This window comes from Salmo salar, chromosome ssa19 (assembly GCF_905237065.1).
Source record: "Salmo salar chromosome ssa19, Ssal_v3.1, whole genome shotgun sequence".
NCBI lineage: Eukaryota > Metazoa > Chordata > Actinopteri > Salmoniformes > Salmonidae > Salmo > Salmo salar.
The window spans coordinates 26,269,153-26,282,788 of record NC_059460.1 but is presented as its reverse complement, the minus strand read 5'-3'; the positions used below and the strand labels follow the sequence as shown (position 1 = coordinate 26,282,788).

At 44.3% G+C, this 13,636-nt stretch overlaps 1 protein-coding gene across 2 annotated transcripts in view; it reads left to right on the top strand.

Moving 5' to 3' along the window:
* Window positions 1-10,340, top strand: part of LOC106578613 (ubiquitin-protein ligase E3C) — a 46,236-nt gene extending 35,896 nt beyond the window's left edge. For both annotated transcript variants that reach the window (XM_014157612.2, XM_045702164.1), the window contains exons 20-24: window positions 1,829-2,041; window positions 3,864-4,052; window positions 4,241-4,307; window positions 7,176-7,306; window positions 9,275-10,340. In XM_014157612.2, coding sequence (XP_014013087.1) covers window positions 1,829-2,041; window positions 3,864-4,052; window positions 4,241-4,307; window positions 7,176-7,306; window positions 9,275-9,445 — 771 coding nt within the window. In that variant the 3' untranslated portion in view covers window positions 9,446-10,340. The remainder of the gene's footprint in view (window positions 1-1,828; window positions 2,042-3,863; window positions 4,053-4,240; window positions 4,308-7,175; window positions 7,307-9,274) is intronic.
* The last annotated feature ends 3,296 nt before the right edge of the window (window positions 10,341-13,636 follow it).

Below are 13,636 nucleotides of genomic sequence, written 5' to 3'. Positions count from 1 at the left end.
TCTAAAAGCAACCGTGCAATGTCCACTAAAAAAGGGCAAATCACCTCAAGTTTACGTCAAACCAAATAATTGAGTTGATTTTAGTTGATTTGGTCATGGGGGAAAAAAAATATTCTTGTTGCTAAAGTTTGACTAATGTGTTTGGCTTACAGTTCCTCGTGGCCCATAGACTGAGTGAGGAGCCATCCAAGTTGTAAAATACTGAACTTCCCCTTTAAGATGCTGTGCCGGCTGGTTGCTGTTTTCAGAGCCCCTCTTCTTCCAGACTCTTTTGTTGGGCTATTAAAGAGAGAGATCTCCTGTTGCCAGTCTCACAGCTCCACATCACTGTCCAGCCAGGCTCCCAGTAACCTTCAGTAGGACGTGTGGATCAGACTGCCCCCCTCCTCTCCATGCCTCACCCATTACTTACCCCATCCATCCACCTGGAACACCCACCCTGCCCCTTCATGATAGTGCACTGCACCCAAAAGCCCTGTATTGTTAGCCCTGACCTGCCCTCCAAACTCTCTCAGGGTGGCTGAAGTTTTGTGTGTTTGTTTGCACTCTCCCTCACCCTCCTCTGTCCTCCCTAGTGCCTTTCCTCATTGATCTACCCAGTCGGACTAAAAGTTCCCCTTCAGAGGTGTCCAGGTTGCACCCCTGATTGATAGTGATGCGTTTGAAAGGCATTATATTTTGATTGATTCTTAATGTTGTAAATTAAGGGATTTATTTGGCAGCTAACAGAAGGCAACCTGCAATGTTGTCGGGCGTTTATTCTCCCTGATGGCGCCGCGATCTGTTTTAATTGCGTTGCCACTGCACTCACTTATATTAAAAGGGGACGGTCCATAATTAATCAGTTTTATCCCGAGTCATTTTGGCACAATTTCTGGCAATAAACACCCATAAATAAAGCGACCCAAAAATATATAAATATATATATATATATATATTCCACAGGTTTTTACTCTTCCCCCATACAGGTCTACTTATTGCCACCTCTTCCCGGCACTGTGTTGTTATTGATAGGTTTCAAGGGGGCACGTGGCACATGTGGTCAGGGAATTCGTAGAGACTCCCTGAGTGGATTAATTTGCATAAAAAATAGACTGTGTTTGAAGTTGCTCAATTAACCTGTGTTTAGAAAATAGCCAGGGATTTATGCCTGCCTATGTGTTTTAAGATGCATGCATTATGGAAATGGTGTAGATTTATAATCCATTTAGCTGATGTGGTCAGGATTTTTTTAGTGCAATCATTTATAAGGACCTGTATATTTAATGCTTGGAACGGGCTCTTTTTTAGGACAATTCCAGTACATTAGCTCCCCGTTTTATGAGTCACCTGCTTGGCCATGGTTCTTAATGGCAGCCCAGGTCAAGGATAGAATTGACATTTATAAAGTTTGAGGCGGCAGATTTGAAAGCCTGTATGTTTTAGACAGATTATGTTCTTGTGTTGCGCTCTTGCGCCGATGTGAACGGCGTTGTCGCTTTCACATCCGGTGTTGCCGTCTCTCTTTTACTAATGCGTTGCGTAAAGGTTTTTAACTGAAAACAGCAAAGATAGCTCTCATCTTTATCCATTGTTGTTATTGATTCTTCTCTTCTTCTCTTCACCGTTCTGTCACTGGTTATGTTAGTCTGATTTGTATGACTTTATCATGACCTCATTTTTATCATAGGAAATCATTTATGCCATTTAGCAGACGCTTTTATCCAAAGCGACTTACAATCATCCGCACACCCATGATCCTGGTGTTGGAAGCAACATGCTCTCTACCAACTGAGCCACACAGGATCACATCATGTTATCATGACCTTTGTTTCCTGTCTCCCTATAGGCCCTGTATGAGAACATGCTGGTGGAGCTGCCATTTGCCAGTTTCTTCCTGTCCAAGCTGCTGGGAACCAGTGCAGATGTGGACATCCACCACCTGGCCTCGCTGGACCCTGAGATGTACCGCAACCTGCTCTTCCTCAAGAGCTACGAGGACGATGTGGAGGATCTGGGACTCAACTTTACCATCGTCAACAACGACCTGGGAGAGGCACAGGTGTGTGAGTGTGCAGTTGTGTGTTTTGGATGGGTGTGTGGGTATCCGTGTGTGTTTTGTGTGGGGGGTGAATAATTCACACACTACCACTCTCAGTATTATTCTCTCTCTCTATCATCTTTGATTGCCAGTGCCTCTTCCTCATTTGTGCCTGTTGGCCTTGTCATCCTGTGGCCTTGTCATTCTGCCCTTCTCTCCATTCCTTTTGTCCTGTTCTCTCCTTGTCGGTCTCTAGCTGCCACCCTCCCTGCTCCCTCACTCTCTCTATACGCTCTCCCTGTGAGGTGTTAATAATTCATTTCCCTCACATTGTCTGTATTTGGTGCTGAGAGAGATAAAGCACGTTGCCCGCTCTCGCCCTGACTGCTGCTGTGCAGCGGGGAATAGAAGGCTCTATGTTGACCGTTCCACCAAACGGGTCTTCAAGCAATTATCTCGGAACACGCCTGAGAGGCGTGACTTTTGCCACTTTAGCACGTCCACCAAGTCTGAGCCTGGCTGATTTGACAGAGAGGGCCTATTCAGTGCCCTCTGGTCCCCCTCACCAGTCTCCCCGGGCTGGGTTAAGCACTCTACCCACTCCGCCTGTTTGCTCAGGGCTTTAGCTTTTCTTATTAGCTCCTCTTTAAACAGGCTTGAACAGTGTCGTTAGAATGTAGCCCGCGTTTGCAAATAGGGCATTGCAAATACAATACCGAAAACAATTTGCAGGAGATTAGGCACACACTCAGAGGCAGACTGGCCTATATATGCCCTCGAGAGATAGTCAAAGCAAGCAAACAAGATAAAGACAGTCATTCGCATGCAATAAGGTGTGGAGTCAATATGACCTGGAATCGCATAATGTTACGGATTGAGAATGACCTGTTTGTTGAAAGCATTGTCGATTCGATCATTTTCTGTATTACCTTTTGACTGAAATGTTGTTAAATTAAAGGTAATATAGATACCTTCTACAGAAGGGATTTATTCCTGGGAAGTATCTTACAATGGTGTACAATAAGAGCAAGCTGCCTATAGCTGACTATTAACCCTTTTGTGGTACTTAATTTTGTCTTTAACCCACTTTGTAGTGCAAACATTTTGCGGGGGGACATGCCCCCTCACCCCCTTAGCTGTCAAGTATCCACATTATTGGAAATAGTTAAGATTTTTGGGAACACAATGATTTAAAAAGTATCATAAGCTCCTAAATTATCTCGATTATTTCACTGTGATTATTTGGTATGTGTCCTAACTCCTCCAAAACCATTAAATCAACATACAAACTACTCCAGGAATGGGGAGAGATCAGGATTTGTGACCCAAAGCTCAACAAACTATAGCTGATGAAACAGGTTGGTGGAAGAATCTTGTGCCAAACTTTTAAGGGACTAGCAGCTGTTCATGGACCATACCAAAGTCAGGAACAGAGAACTGGTCCTTATCCCTAGCGCACTGTCCCATTTTAGGCCTGCCAAACCGACCACTGGGTCCCTTAGCCTGATCAGCGATTTATCCCCTTGCTCCACTGGTACCCTCAAACAAGCTGTTTGGGCCTAAACACTCTAAAGCGCTAGTCTTGTGTTCAGCATTGTTGAGGGTATTCCTCCAATAACACAATAATATTACATGCTCCACTACCAAATTTCTACTTTGCATTTTGCGTGACACTTGATTGACAATTTACCTGTGAACACACGCCTTGACTCTCTATGTTTTCAAATTGAGAAAGGTATACCCTGTGTTCAGGGCGACCTGTTCCCTCTCTCTCTCTCTCCTGGTTGCCTTCTACGTGGCTATGTGATAAATGCCTGTATGTCTGACGGGTTCTTTCTTCCAGGTGGTTGAGCTGAAGCCGGGAGGGAAGGACATCCCTGTGTCCACGGCCAACAGGATAGCTTATATCCATTTAGTGGCTGATTACCGACTCAACAAACAGATCAGGCCCCACTGCCTGGCCTTCAGACAGGGCCTGGCCAACGTGGTAAACCTGGAGTGGCTGCGCATGTTTGACCAGCAGGAGATCCAGGTAACTTGGATTTTCACTAGGCTCGCAAAATTCCGGCAACTTTCCCAAAATTTCCAGGATTACTGGAAAGTCTCAGAATTTGGGGGAAATTGCCTGAATTTTGCAACTCTATTCACATTACTTACTAACATGCACACATAAAGATATATTTCTAATTATTCTTCATCATCTTTGCTTTCCCACTACAGGTTTTAATATCTGGAGCTCATGTGCCCATTTGCCTTGACGACCTGAAGACGTTTACAAACTACTCAGGTATGATCACATTATGGATGGTTTATAAAACTTTCTTGAAAGAAACCAAACTACTTAGGCTCAGTCATAATGGTGAAAATGATATCGAAGTGATACTCAGTTACTAGTAGTAGGAGTAACTGCTTTTGTCATTTAATGTGTTGACCACCCCTCATCACTGTCAAACGCTCCCTAAAACACTTCAGCGAGCAGGCCTTTCTAATCGACCTGGCCCAGGTATCCTGGAAGGATATTGACCTCTTTCCGTCAGTAGAGGATGCCTGGTTATTCTTTAAAAGTGCTTTCCTCACCATCTTAAATAAGCATGCCCCTTTAAAAAAATGTAGAACCAGGAACAGATATAGCCCTTGGTTCTCTCCAGACCTGACTGCCCCTGACCAGCACAAAAACATCCTGTGGTGTACTTTTCAGGGAAGTTAGGAACCAATATACACAGGCAGTTAGGAAAGCAAAGGCTAGCTTTTTCAAACAGAAATTTGCATCCTGTAGCACAAACTCCAAAAGGTTTTGGGACACTGTAAAGTCCATGGAGAATTAGAGCACCTCCTCCCAGCTGCCCACTGCACTGAGGCTAGGAAACACTGTCACCACCGATAAATACACGATAATTGAGAATTTAAATAAGCATTTCTCTACGGCTGGCCATGCTTTCCACCTGGCTACCCCTACCCCGGTCAACAGTCTTGCAGCCCCCACAGCAACTTGCCCAAGCCTCCCCCATTTCTCCTTCAGCCAAATCCAGACAGCTGATGTTCTGAAAGAGCTGCAAAATCAGCCGTGCTAGACAATCTGGACCCTCTCTTTCTAAAATGATCCGCCGAAATTGTTGCAACCCCTATTACTAGCCTGTTCAACCTCTCTTTCGTATCGTCTGAGATCCCCAGATTGGAAAGCTGCCGCGGTCATCCCCCTCTTCAAAGGGGGAGACACTCTAGACCCAAACTGTTACAGACCTATATCTATCCTACCCTGCCTTTTTAAGGTCTTCGAAAGCCAAGTGAACAAACAGATCACCGACCATTTCGAATCCCACCGTACCTTCTCCGCTATGCAATCTGGTTTCCGAGCTGGTCATGGGTGCACCTCAGCCACGCTCAAGGTACTAAACGATATCATAACCGCCATCGATAAGAGACAATACTGTGCAGCTGTATTCATCGACCTGTCCAAGGCTTTCGACTCTGTCAATCATCACATTTTTATCTGTAGACTCAACAGCCTTGGTTTCTCAAATGACTGCCTCGCCTGGTTCACCAACTACTTCTCAGACAGAGTTCATTCAGTGTGTCAAATCGGAGGGCCTGTTGTCCGGACTTCTGGCAGTCTCTATGGGGGTGCCACAGGGTTCAATTATCGGGCCGACTCTCTTCTCAATATACATCAATGATGTCGCTCTTGCTGCTGGTGATTCTCTGAGCCACCTCTACGCAGACGACACCATTCTGTATACTTCTGTCCCTTCTTTGGACACTGTGTTAACTAACCTCCACACGAGCTTCAGTGCCATACAACTCTCCTTCCGTGGCCTCCAACTGCTCTTAAATGCAAGTAAAACTAAATGCATGCTCTTCAACCGATCGCTGCCTGCACCTGCCCGCCTGTCCAGCATCACTACTCTGGACTGTTCTGACTTAGAATATGTGGACAACTACAAATACCTAGGTGTCTGGTTAGACTGTAAACTCTCCTTCCAGACTCACATTAAGCATCTCCAATCCAAAATTAAATCCAGAATCGGCTTCCTATTTCGCAACAAAGCCTCCTTCACTCATGCTGCCAAACATACCCTCGTAAAACTGACTATCCTGCCGATCCTTGACTTTGGCGATGTCATTTACAAAATAGCCTCCAACACTCTACTCAGAAAAGTGGATGCAGTCTATCACAGTGCCATCCATTTTGTCACCAAAGCCCCATATACTACCCACCACTGCGACCTGTATGCTCTCGTTGGCTGGCCCTCGCTTCATACTCGTCGCCAAACCCACTGGCTCCAGGTCATCTATAAGTCTTTGCTAGATAAAGCCCCGCCTTATCTCAGCTCACTGGTCACCATAGCAGCACACACTCCAGCAGGTATATTTCACTGGTCACCACCAAATCCAATTCCTCCTTTGGCTGCCTTTCCTTCCAGTTCTCTGCTGCCAATGACTGGAATGAACTGCACAAATCTCTGAAGCTGGAGACTCATATCTCCCTCACTAGCTTTAAGCACCAGCTGTCAGAGCAGCTCACAGATCACTGTACCTGTACATAACCCATCTGTAAATAGCCCATCCAACTACCTCATCCCCATACTGTTATTTATTTATTTTTCTCCTTTGCACCCCAGTATCTCTACTTGGACATTAATCTTATGCACATCTATCACTCCAGTGTTTTTAATTGCTATATTGTAATTGTTTTGCCACTATGGCCTATTTATTGCCTTACCTCTCCCTTATCCTACCTCATTTGCACACACTGTATATAGACTTTCTATTGTATTATTGAGTGTATGTTTGTTTATTCCATTTGTAACTCTGTGTTGTTGTTTGTGTCACACTGCTTTGATTTATCTTGGCCAGGTCGCAGTTGTTAATGAGAACTTGTGCTCAACTAGCCTACCTGGTGAAATAAAAATAGGTGAAATAAAAATAAAACAGGAGGATTTCCATAGAGCTAACTGTCAAGCTTTCCTGTCAACTTCATGGGCCAGGTGGCCTAGTCATGGGATACGGTTTCTCTCTAAAGAATGTGTGGTTCAATGGCATGTGTGGTGGTCGAGATGGTATGACTGGCATGACAACTACTTCTGTCTGCCAGTGGATTCATTTACAGATGTTTTTTTTTTTTATATTGTCCTTTCTCTGTCCCTCTCTTCTCCAGGTGGTTACACTGCCACCCACCCTGCCATTACCATCTTCTGGGAGGTGGTAGAGAGCTTCACCGATGAAGAGAAACGCAAGCTGCTCAAGTTTGTCACCAGTTGCTCGCGGCCTCCTCTCCTGGGCTTCAAGGTGAGGGTTGACCAAAAGTTCACTATGTCAGTTTGTTCCTGCGCCCGTTTTATTTTCTACCCTCCGTCTGGTGTTGTTGATTGCAGCCGGTGCTATCAGGAGTTTAACCAAACACTGAGTACCAAATGGCACCCTATTCCCTATCTAATGCACACATTGACCAAAAGTAGTGCACTATATAGGGAGACGTTTGGGACGCCGCCCCAGACAAACGCCAGCACAATGGAGTGTTCACTGTTCTAATGGGCATGTAATGAAAATACCTGTCCTGATGACCCCCTTTCGATGAACATTTTCAAATTGGGCTTAGTGATAAGACTCCTAAGGCTCTCTGGTTCATGCTTATCTTATCCTGCACTGTGGTTTACAGCCCTTCTCTGGATTATTAGCACTGTTGGCTCGTGAGTAGTAGTGAAGTTAGTTTCACATTATTAATAATGAATTCCTCTTTCTTTAGTTGGGCACAGGGTATAACCCCAGAATGAATATCCTAGTTAATAGCCGACCCCAAAAACTAGCACCAAAACATTGCTGTAACATCATCGAAAACGGTTTGTTTCCTAAATGATTTCAGCCAAGAGCTGAAACCTGTGCTGAAATGGTGGAAGTGCGTTTATCGGAACTACCATTACCGTGTCATCAGCTGCCGATTCCTCCAATCGAGAGCCGTTTCACTTTCCTAATGACTTGATTTATAGGGACACTAAAACGGTTGGAAATAGAAAAGAGAGCAATGCTGAAATCCATTAAGATGTTTATATACACACCTTACTTAGGATAACCAGCTGTAATTGTCATATGATTGGTTTTACTACTGTTTGTTGCCGTCTTTAGTTAAGAATACTTAAGTACTTCCACAGCGGGGAGAGAGAAGAGGGTACGGGTGGGAACACTCCTAAAAATCTCCCTTGGTGGCTTAGGAAGGAGGGCTGGAGAGCTCTCCCCTGTTTAATGAATTTGACTTTGGGGAGTGTGTGGATGTGATGTCCTTGCCCTTCCCGGTTTCCTCCCCACTCCTGGTCTCCTCCAGATCTCCTCTCTGGGCCCGGAGAGGGAGCGATGATGGTGATTGGTAGGGCGGGGGGCAGGGAGCGGCCCCTGACCCTAACCCTGGGCCCGTGCCAGCCCAGCCTTAATTAGCTGCCGTAAACGTCCCAAAGATTCATTAGCGGAGAAATAGCGCTGTCAGGAGAAGCCATTTAAAAAGATGATGGATAGCCTCTTTTTCCAGAATGATCGCTTCCATAATGACACTTTCTCAATAAGCAACGATAGTTTAATACGATAATTGTCCGAAAAATGGCGTCGTTACCGCCGAGCCCCCCAGAACCATTTAACCAAGCTGGTACAGGCGCTGAACCCCACGCCATGCTCCTAATCTTTAAATAGCTATAGAGCGGCTGGACGTTAGAAACAGAAAGGATGATTCCTGTGGATTCTGATGGAAACAGTCAATGTGTGTGCTCCAAATGGCACCTATTCCCTATATAGTGCACTAATTTTGACAAGGGACCATAGGAAAACCCATAGGGCTCTGGTCAAAAGTAGTGTACTATATAGGGAATAGGGTGCCATTTGGGATGTGGCCAGTGTCTTGGCCTTGATGATGTGAGTGGAGATGGCCTGGCCTCATCACCAGAAAGCGTCATTTTATAAAGTGCCAGACTGAAAACATGAAATTACCATTTGTTTATCTTGCTCAGCATCCAAGTGTCACACTCGGTCTCCTTCAAACATAACAGCCCATTTTAATTGTATATCCACACTTTTTTCACGGCTTATCACATTTCTATCCTGATGTCGCTTGCAATTAATTATTTTGGCCAGAAAAACAACTGTTGTATCACTAGTGTTGTGCCAAATGAGTGGTACATCAGTTGTATGTATTTAATGTATACAGGGCCTCTGTGGCCCTCTGAACCTCTAGTTTGACACAGTTCTTCCTCCCATCTCCACCCATGTTTCCAGGAACTGTACCCAGCTTTCTGCATACATAACGGGGGGAATGACCTAGAGCGCCTGCCCACAGCTTCCACCTGCATGAACCTGCTTAAGCTGCCCGAGTTCTGCGACCAGCACCTGATGAGGAACAAGCTTCTGTACGCCATTGAGTCCTCCGCAGGCTTCGAGCTCAGCTGAGGGGGGACATCTGTGTCTTACTCCTTGCAACCACTGATTCAATTGACATGGACGGGCCAGAGAAGACTTCCTGTTGAGAACGAACATGATGAACTGATATCTCTCTTTGACTGTGTGTATAACAGAAACGGGGGTGAAGGGATTGTCACCCAAGAGTGGGACGAGGGAAGAATGGAGGGGGGGGGAAGCGCAGAATGTTTTGGTTTTAAAGTAACTTACATGTGTATTCAAAATCCCCAAAAGAGCAGCAAAAATAGAATCTCGAGGCTGTTTTTTTAACACTTTGCGCAAAAGAAACAGACAAGATCTACTGTGAGTGTGTCCATGACCCTTCAGCAGAGTGCATTATGAAATAAACGACAATAACAACCGTGTTCACCAAAGATCGAACAGTGCTGTCTGAGGAGAGAGGAACCGGCAATAAGAGGACAGAAATGGGGTTACACAGGACTGCAGCACTCCTTACACCTCTGTCTCAAGGGCTTTGAGAGGGCCAGCTTGTCTGTTAGGAGCCTGTCCCTAATGGCATCCTATGGCCCTGGCCAAAAGTAGTGAACTATAAAGGGACTTGGGTGCCATTTGGGACACGATTTCAACTAGAGGTAATATAAACTCACTTAGTTTTGTGATTACTGTAATGATTATTATTAATAGTAATTTCATAACATAAAAATGCAAATGCTTTGGGCAGGCTTCTGTGTTGTTTTTTAAGGCAAAGAGACGAGTATTGTTAAGAGATTGGACTATTGATTATGGAATATTTGTGTATATGTATATGTGTTTACACCACTCTTGTACGATTCCTTTAATCAGTATTTGTACAGGTTGCTTTTCTTGTGTTTTGAATGAAGGCCTCGTGTTCTCACGCACACATTAAAGTGAACCATCTATTCTACAGTATGTGCCCTGGCTGCAGTGAGTATCCACCTATGGAGCAACAGCTGTGGATGCGTCCCAAATGGCACCCTATTCCCTAATTAGTGACTAAGGTGCCATTTGGGATGGACACTGTCAAGTTGATAAGGCTAGTGAAACCTGACTATCCATGTATCAACAGACTGGAAAAATGTCTCTGAATATGATTAAATATGTAGGTTTTTTTTTTTGCAATTGTCTATTTTTGTTGCCAGGTAATTTACAGTGAAGAACCTGGATAAAAACAAGCTGCTTTGTGGGTAATTTACAGAGAAGGACCTGGACATAAAACAAGGTGCTTTGTGGGGAAATCTCCAGCATTTTATTGCCCTCTGACATACAGTATAATGAAATAAACATCCAATTAAGAAACACAGAGCAGAAACTATTCCAAGATTATGGGCCTTTGTCATAAATCTGCCTGAGTCTTGATGCAGTTTGGTTGATGTTATTATTATTATTTTTTATCCCTCTGGACCATTTCCTTCCATCCATCCCTCTAGTGTGTGTCCCAAATGGCACCCTATTACCTATATAGTGCTCTACTTTTGACATATAGGGCTCGGGTAGTAGTGCCATTTGGGATGCAACCCTCAAATAGCCAACCAATGCCTCATCCCGAACTCAAATCCCATGCATCCAACAGGCCAGGGGGAACACAAAGCAGTTTGTGTCTTAAAAAGATGACTTCATCTCAATTACAGAGATATTTATTTAGGGAATTGGCCTATCTGGATAGAGCCAAATTGAAACGTTTCTTACAAAAGTGTGATAAGAATATGCATAACCATGGTAACAACTGAAAGGAAACAGTTTGGATATCATGGGGAAATTATTAGCCTTAAGGTGAGTAGGCCTACAAAACGGTTCACGTGACAAGAATGAATCCAAACATTACGCACTTGATTTGATTTGCATTTTACATTTACTCTACTTTTCTCCGGAAATACTCAGGATACATTAAATAACAACACTATTCCTGGAAAATGTGGGGTAGGTGCAACATAAAACACAAGGGACTAAATGAGGACTAAACGGTGTCTCCGAAATGTGCACAGTTCCTAACCTAAGCAATTTCAATGCACTTTTATGGATCAAAGAAGTCTCCAACTATAAGGTACTTTTTTTTCCTTTACCAGCTGTGCCTCGAGGAACTAGAGCAAGCACACTTGTAGGCTAGTTTCATTTGAAACAACCCTTCATTCCCGCCATCACACAATTAATGTTTACGCAATCCAAAAAGGTCCATTGTTTATCGCAATTTGGGTCATGTGGGCATGATTTGAAATCTTGTTCTCTATTGTCAACATTGACTAGCTAAATGATAAAATACGATTTACAGCGTTAGACTTTCATAAGGCAATTCAGAGAAACGGATCGTAATTTTGGTGCGGATAGAAAAGAGTTATGAGTGCATTCAGGTGCGTGTGGCCCGGCGAATTTTCTTCACAATAAACAACGTCTCATTCTGTTCAGAACAACCCAGGGTATGACGCCATGTCATATTGTAACTACATCACACAGGGATCATAAACGTTGACACTGTATATGACATGAGCTTCATGATTTGGAAATGTTGCTGTAGATAATGCGTTCTCAGTCAATTTACCTGGTAAAAAAAATATTTGGAAGTGTTAAGTGCACATTTGGTTGACATCAAAGCGGTAGGCTATTTATTATTAGCTAAAAAACATAAAATCTTTCAAAATACATCCAGTAATTTTAAATGTACAGCATTTTACTCACACGGGCAAAACAAAAATGTGCTGAAGTCGGAGAATCTTTGCTGAATGATGACATTAATATTCAGCTAGGGGGATATACGCTGCACTGGCTAGATGGAACAGCACACTCTGGTAAAACGAGGGTGGGAGGTCTGTGCATATTTGTAAACAACAGCTGGTGCACGAAATCTAAAGAAGTCTCTAGATTTTGCTCGCCTGAAGTAGAGTATATTATGATAAACTGCAGACCACACTATTTGCTAAGAGAGTTTTCATCGTTACTTTTCGTGGCTGTTCATTTACCACCACAAACGAAAGCTGGCACTAAGACCGCACTCAGTCAGATGTATAAGCAAACCGGAAACCGCTCACCCAGAGGCGGCGCTCCTAGTGTCCGGAGACTTTAATGCAGGGAAACTTAAATCATATCTACCTAATTTCTATCAACATGTTAAATGTGCAACCAGAGGGAAAAAAAATCAAGATCACCTGTACTCCACACACAGACGTGTACAAAGCTCTCCCTCGCCCTCCATTTGGTAACTCTGACCACAATTCTATCCTGATTCCTGGTTACAAGCAAAAATGAAAGCAGGAAGCACCAGTGACTCGGTCAGATGAAGCAGATGCTAAACTACAGGACTGTTTTGCTATCACAGACTGGAACATGTTTCGGGATTCTTCCGATGGCATTGAGGAGTACACCACATCAGTCACTTGCTTTATCAATAAGTGCATTGAGAACGTCGTCCCCACAGTGACTGTACGTACATACCCCAACCAGAAGCCATGGATTACAGGCAACATTCGCACTGAGCTAAAGGGTAGAACTGCTGCATTCAAGGTGTGGGACTCTAACCCGGAAGCTTATAAGAAATCCTGCTATGCCCTCTGACGAACCATCAAACAGGCAAAGCGCTAATACAGGGCTAAGATTGAATCGTACTACACCAGCTCCGACGCTCGTCTTATGTGGCAGGGCTTGCAAACTATTACAGACTACAGAGGGAAGCACAGCCGCGAACTGCCCAACGACACGAGCCTACCAGACGAGCTAAATCACTTCTATGCTCGCTTCGAGGCAAGCAACACTGAGGCATGCATGAGAGCATCAGCTGTTCCGGACGACTGTGTGATCACGCTCTCCGTAGCCCACGTAAGACCTTTAAACAGGTCAACATTCACAAGGCCACGGGGCCAGACGGATTACCAGGACGTGTGCTCCGGGCATGTGCTGACCAACTGGCAGGTGTCATCACTGACATTTTCAACATGTCCCTGACTGAGTCTGTAATACCAACATGTTTCAAGCAGACCACCATAGTCTCTGTGCCCAAGAACACTAAGGCAACCTGCCTAAATGACTACAGACCTGTAGCACTCACGTCCATAGCCTTGAAGTGCTTTGAAAGGCTGGTAATTGCTTACATCAACAACATTATCCCAGAAACCCTAGACCCACTCCAATTAGCATAGCACCCAAACAGATCCATAGATGATGCAATCTCTATTTTACTCCAAACTGCCCTTTCCCACCTGGACAACAGGAACA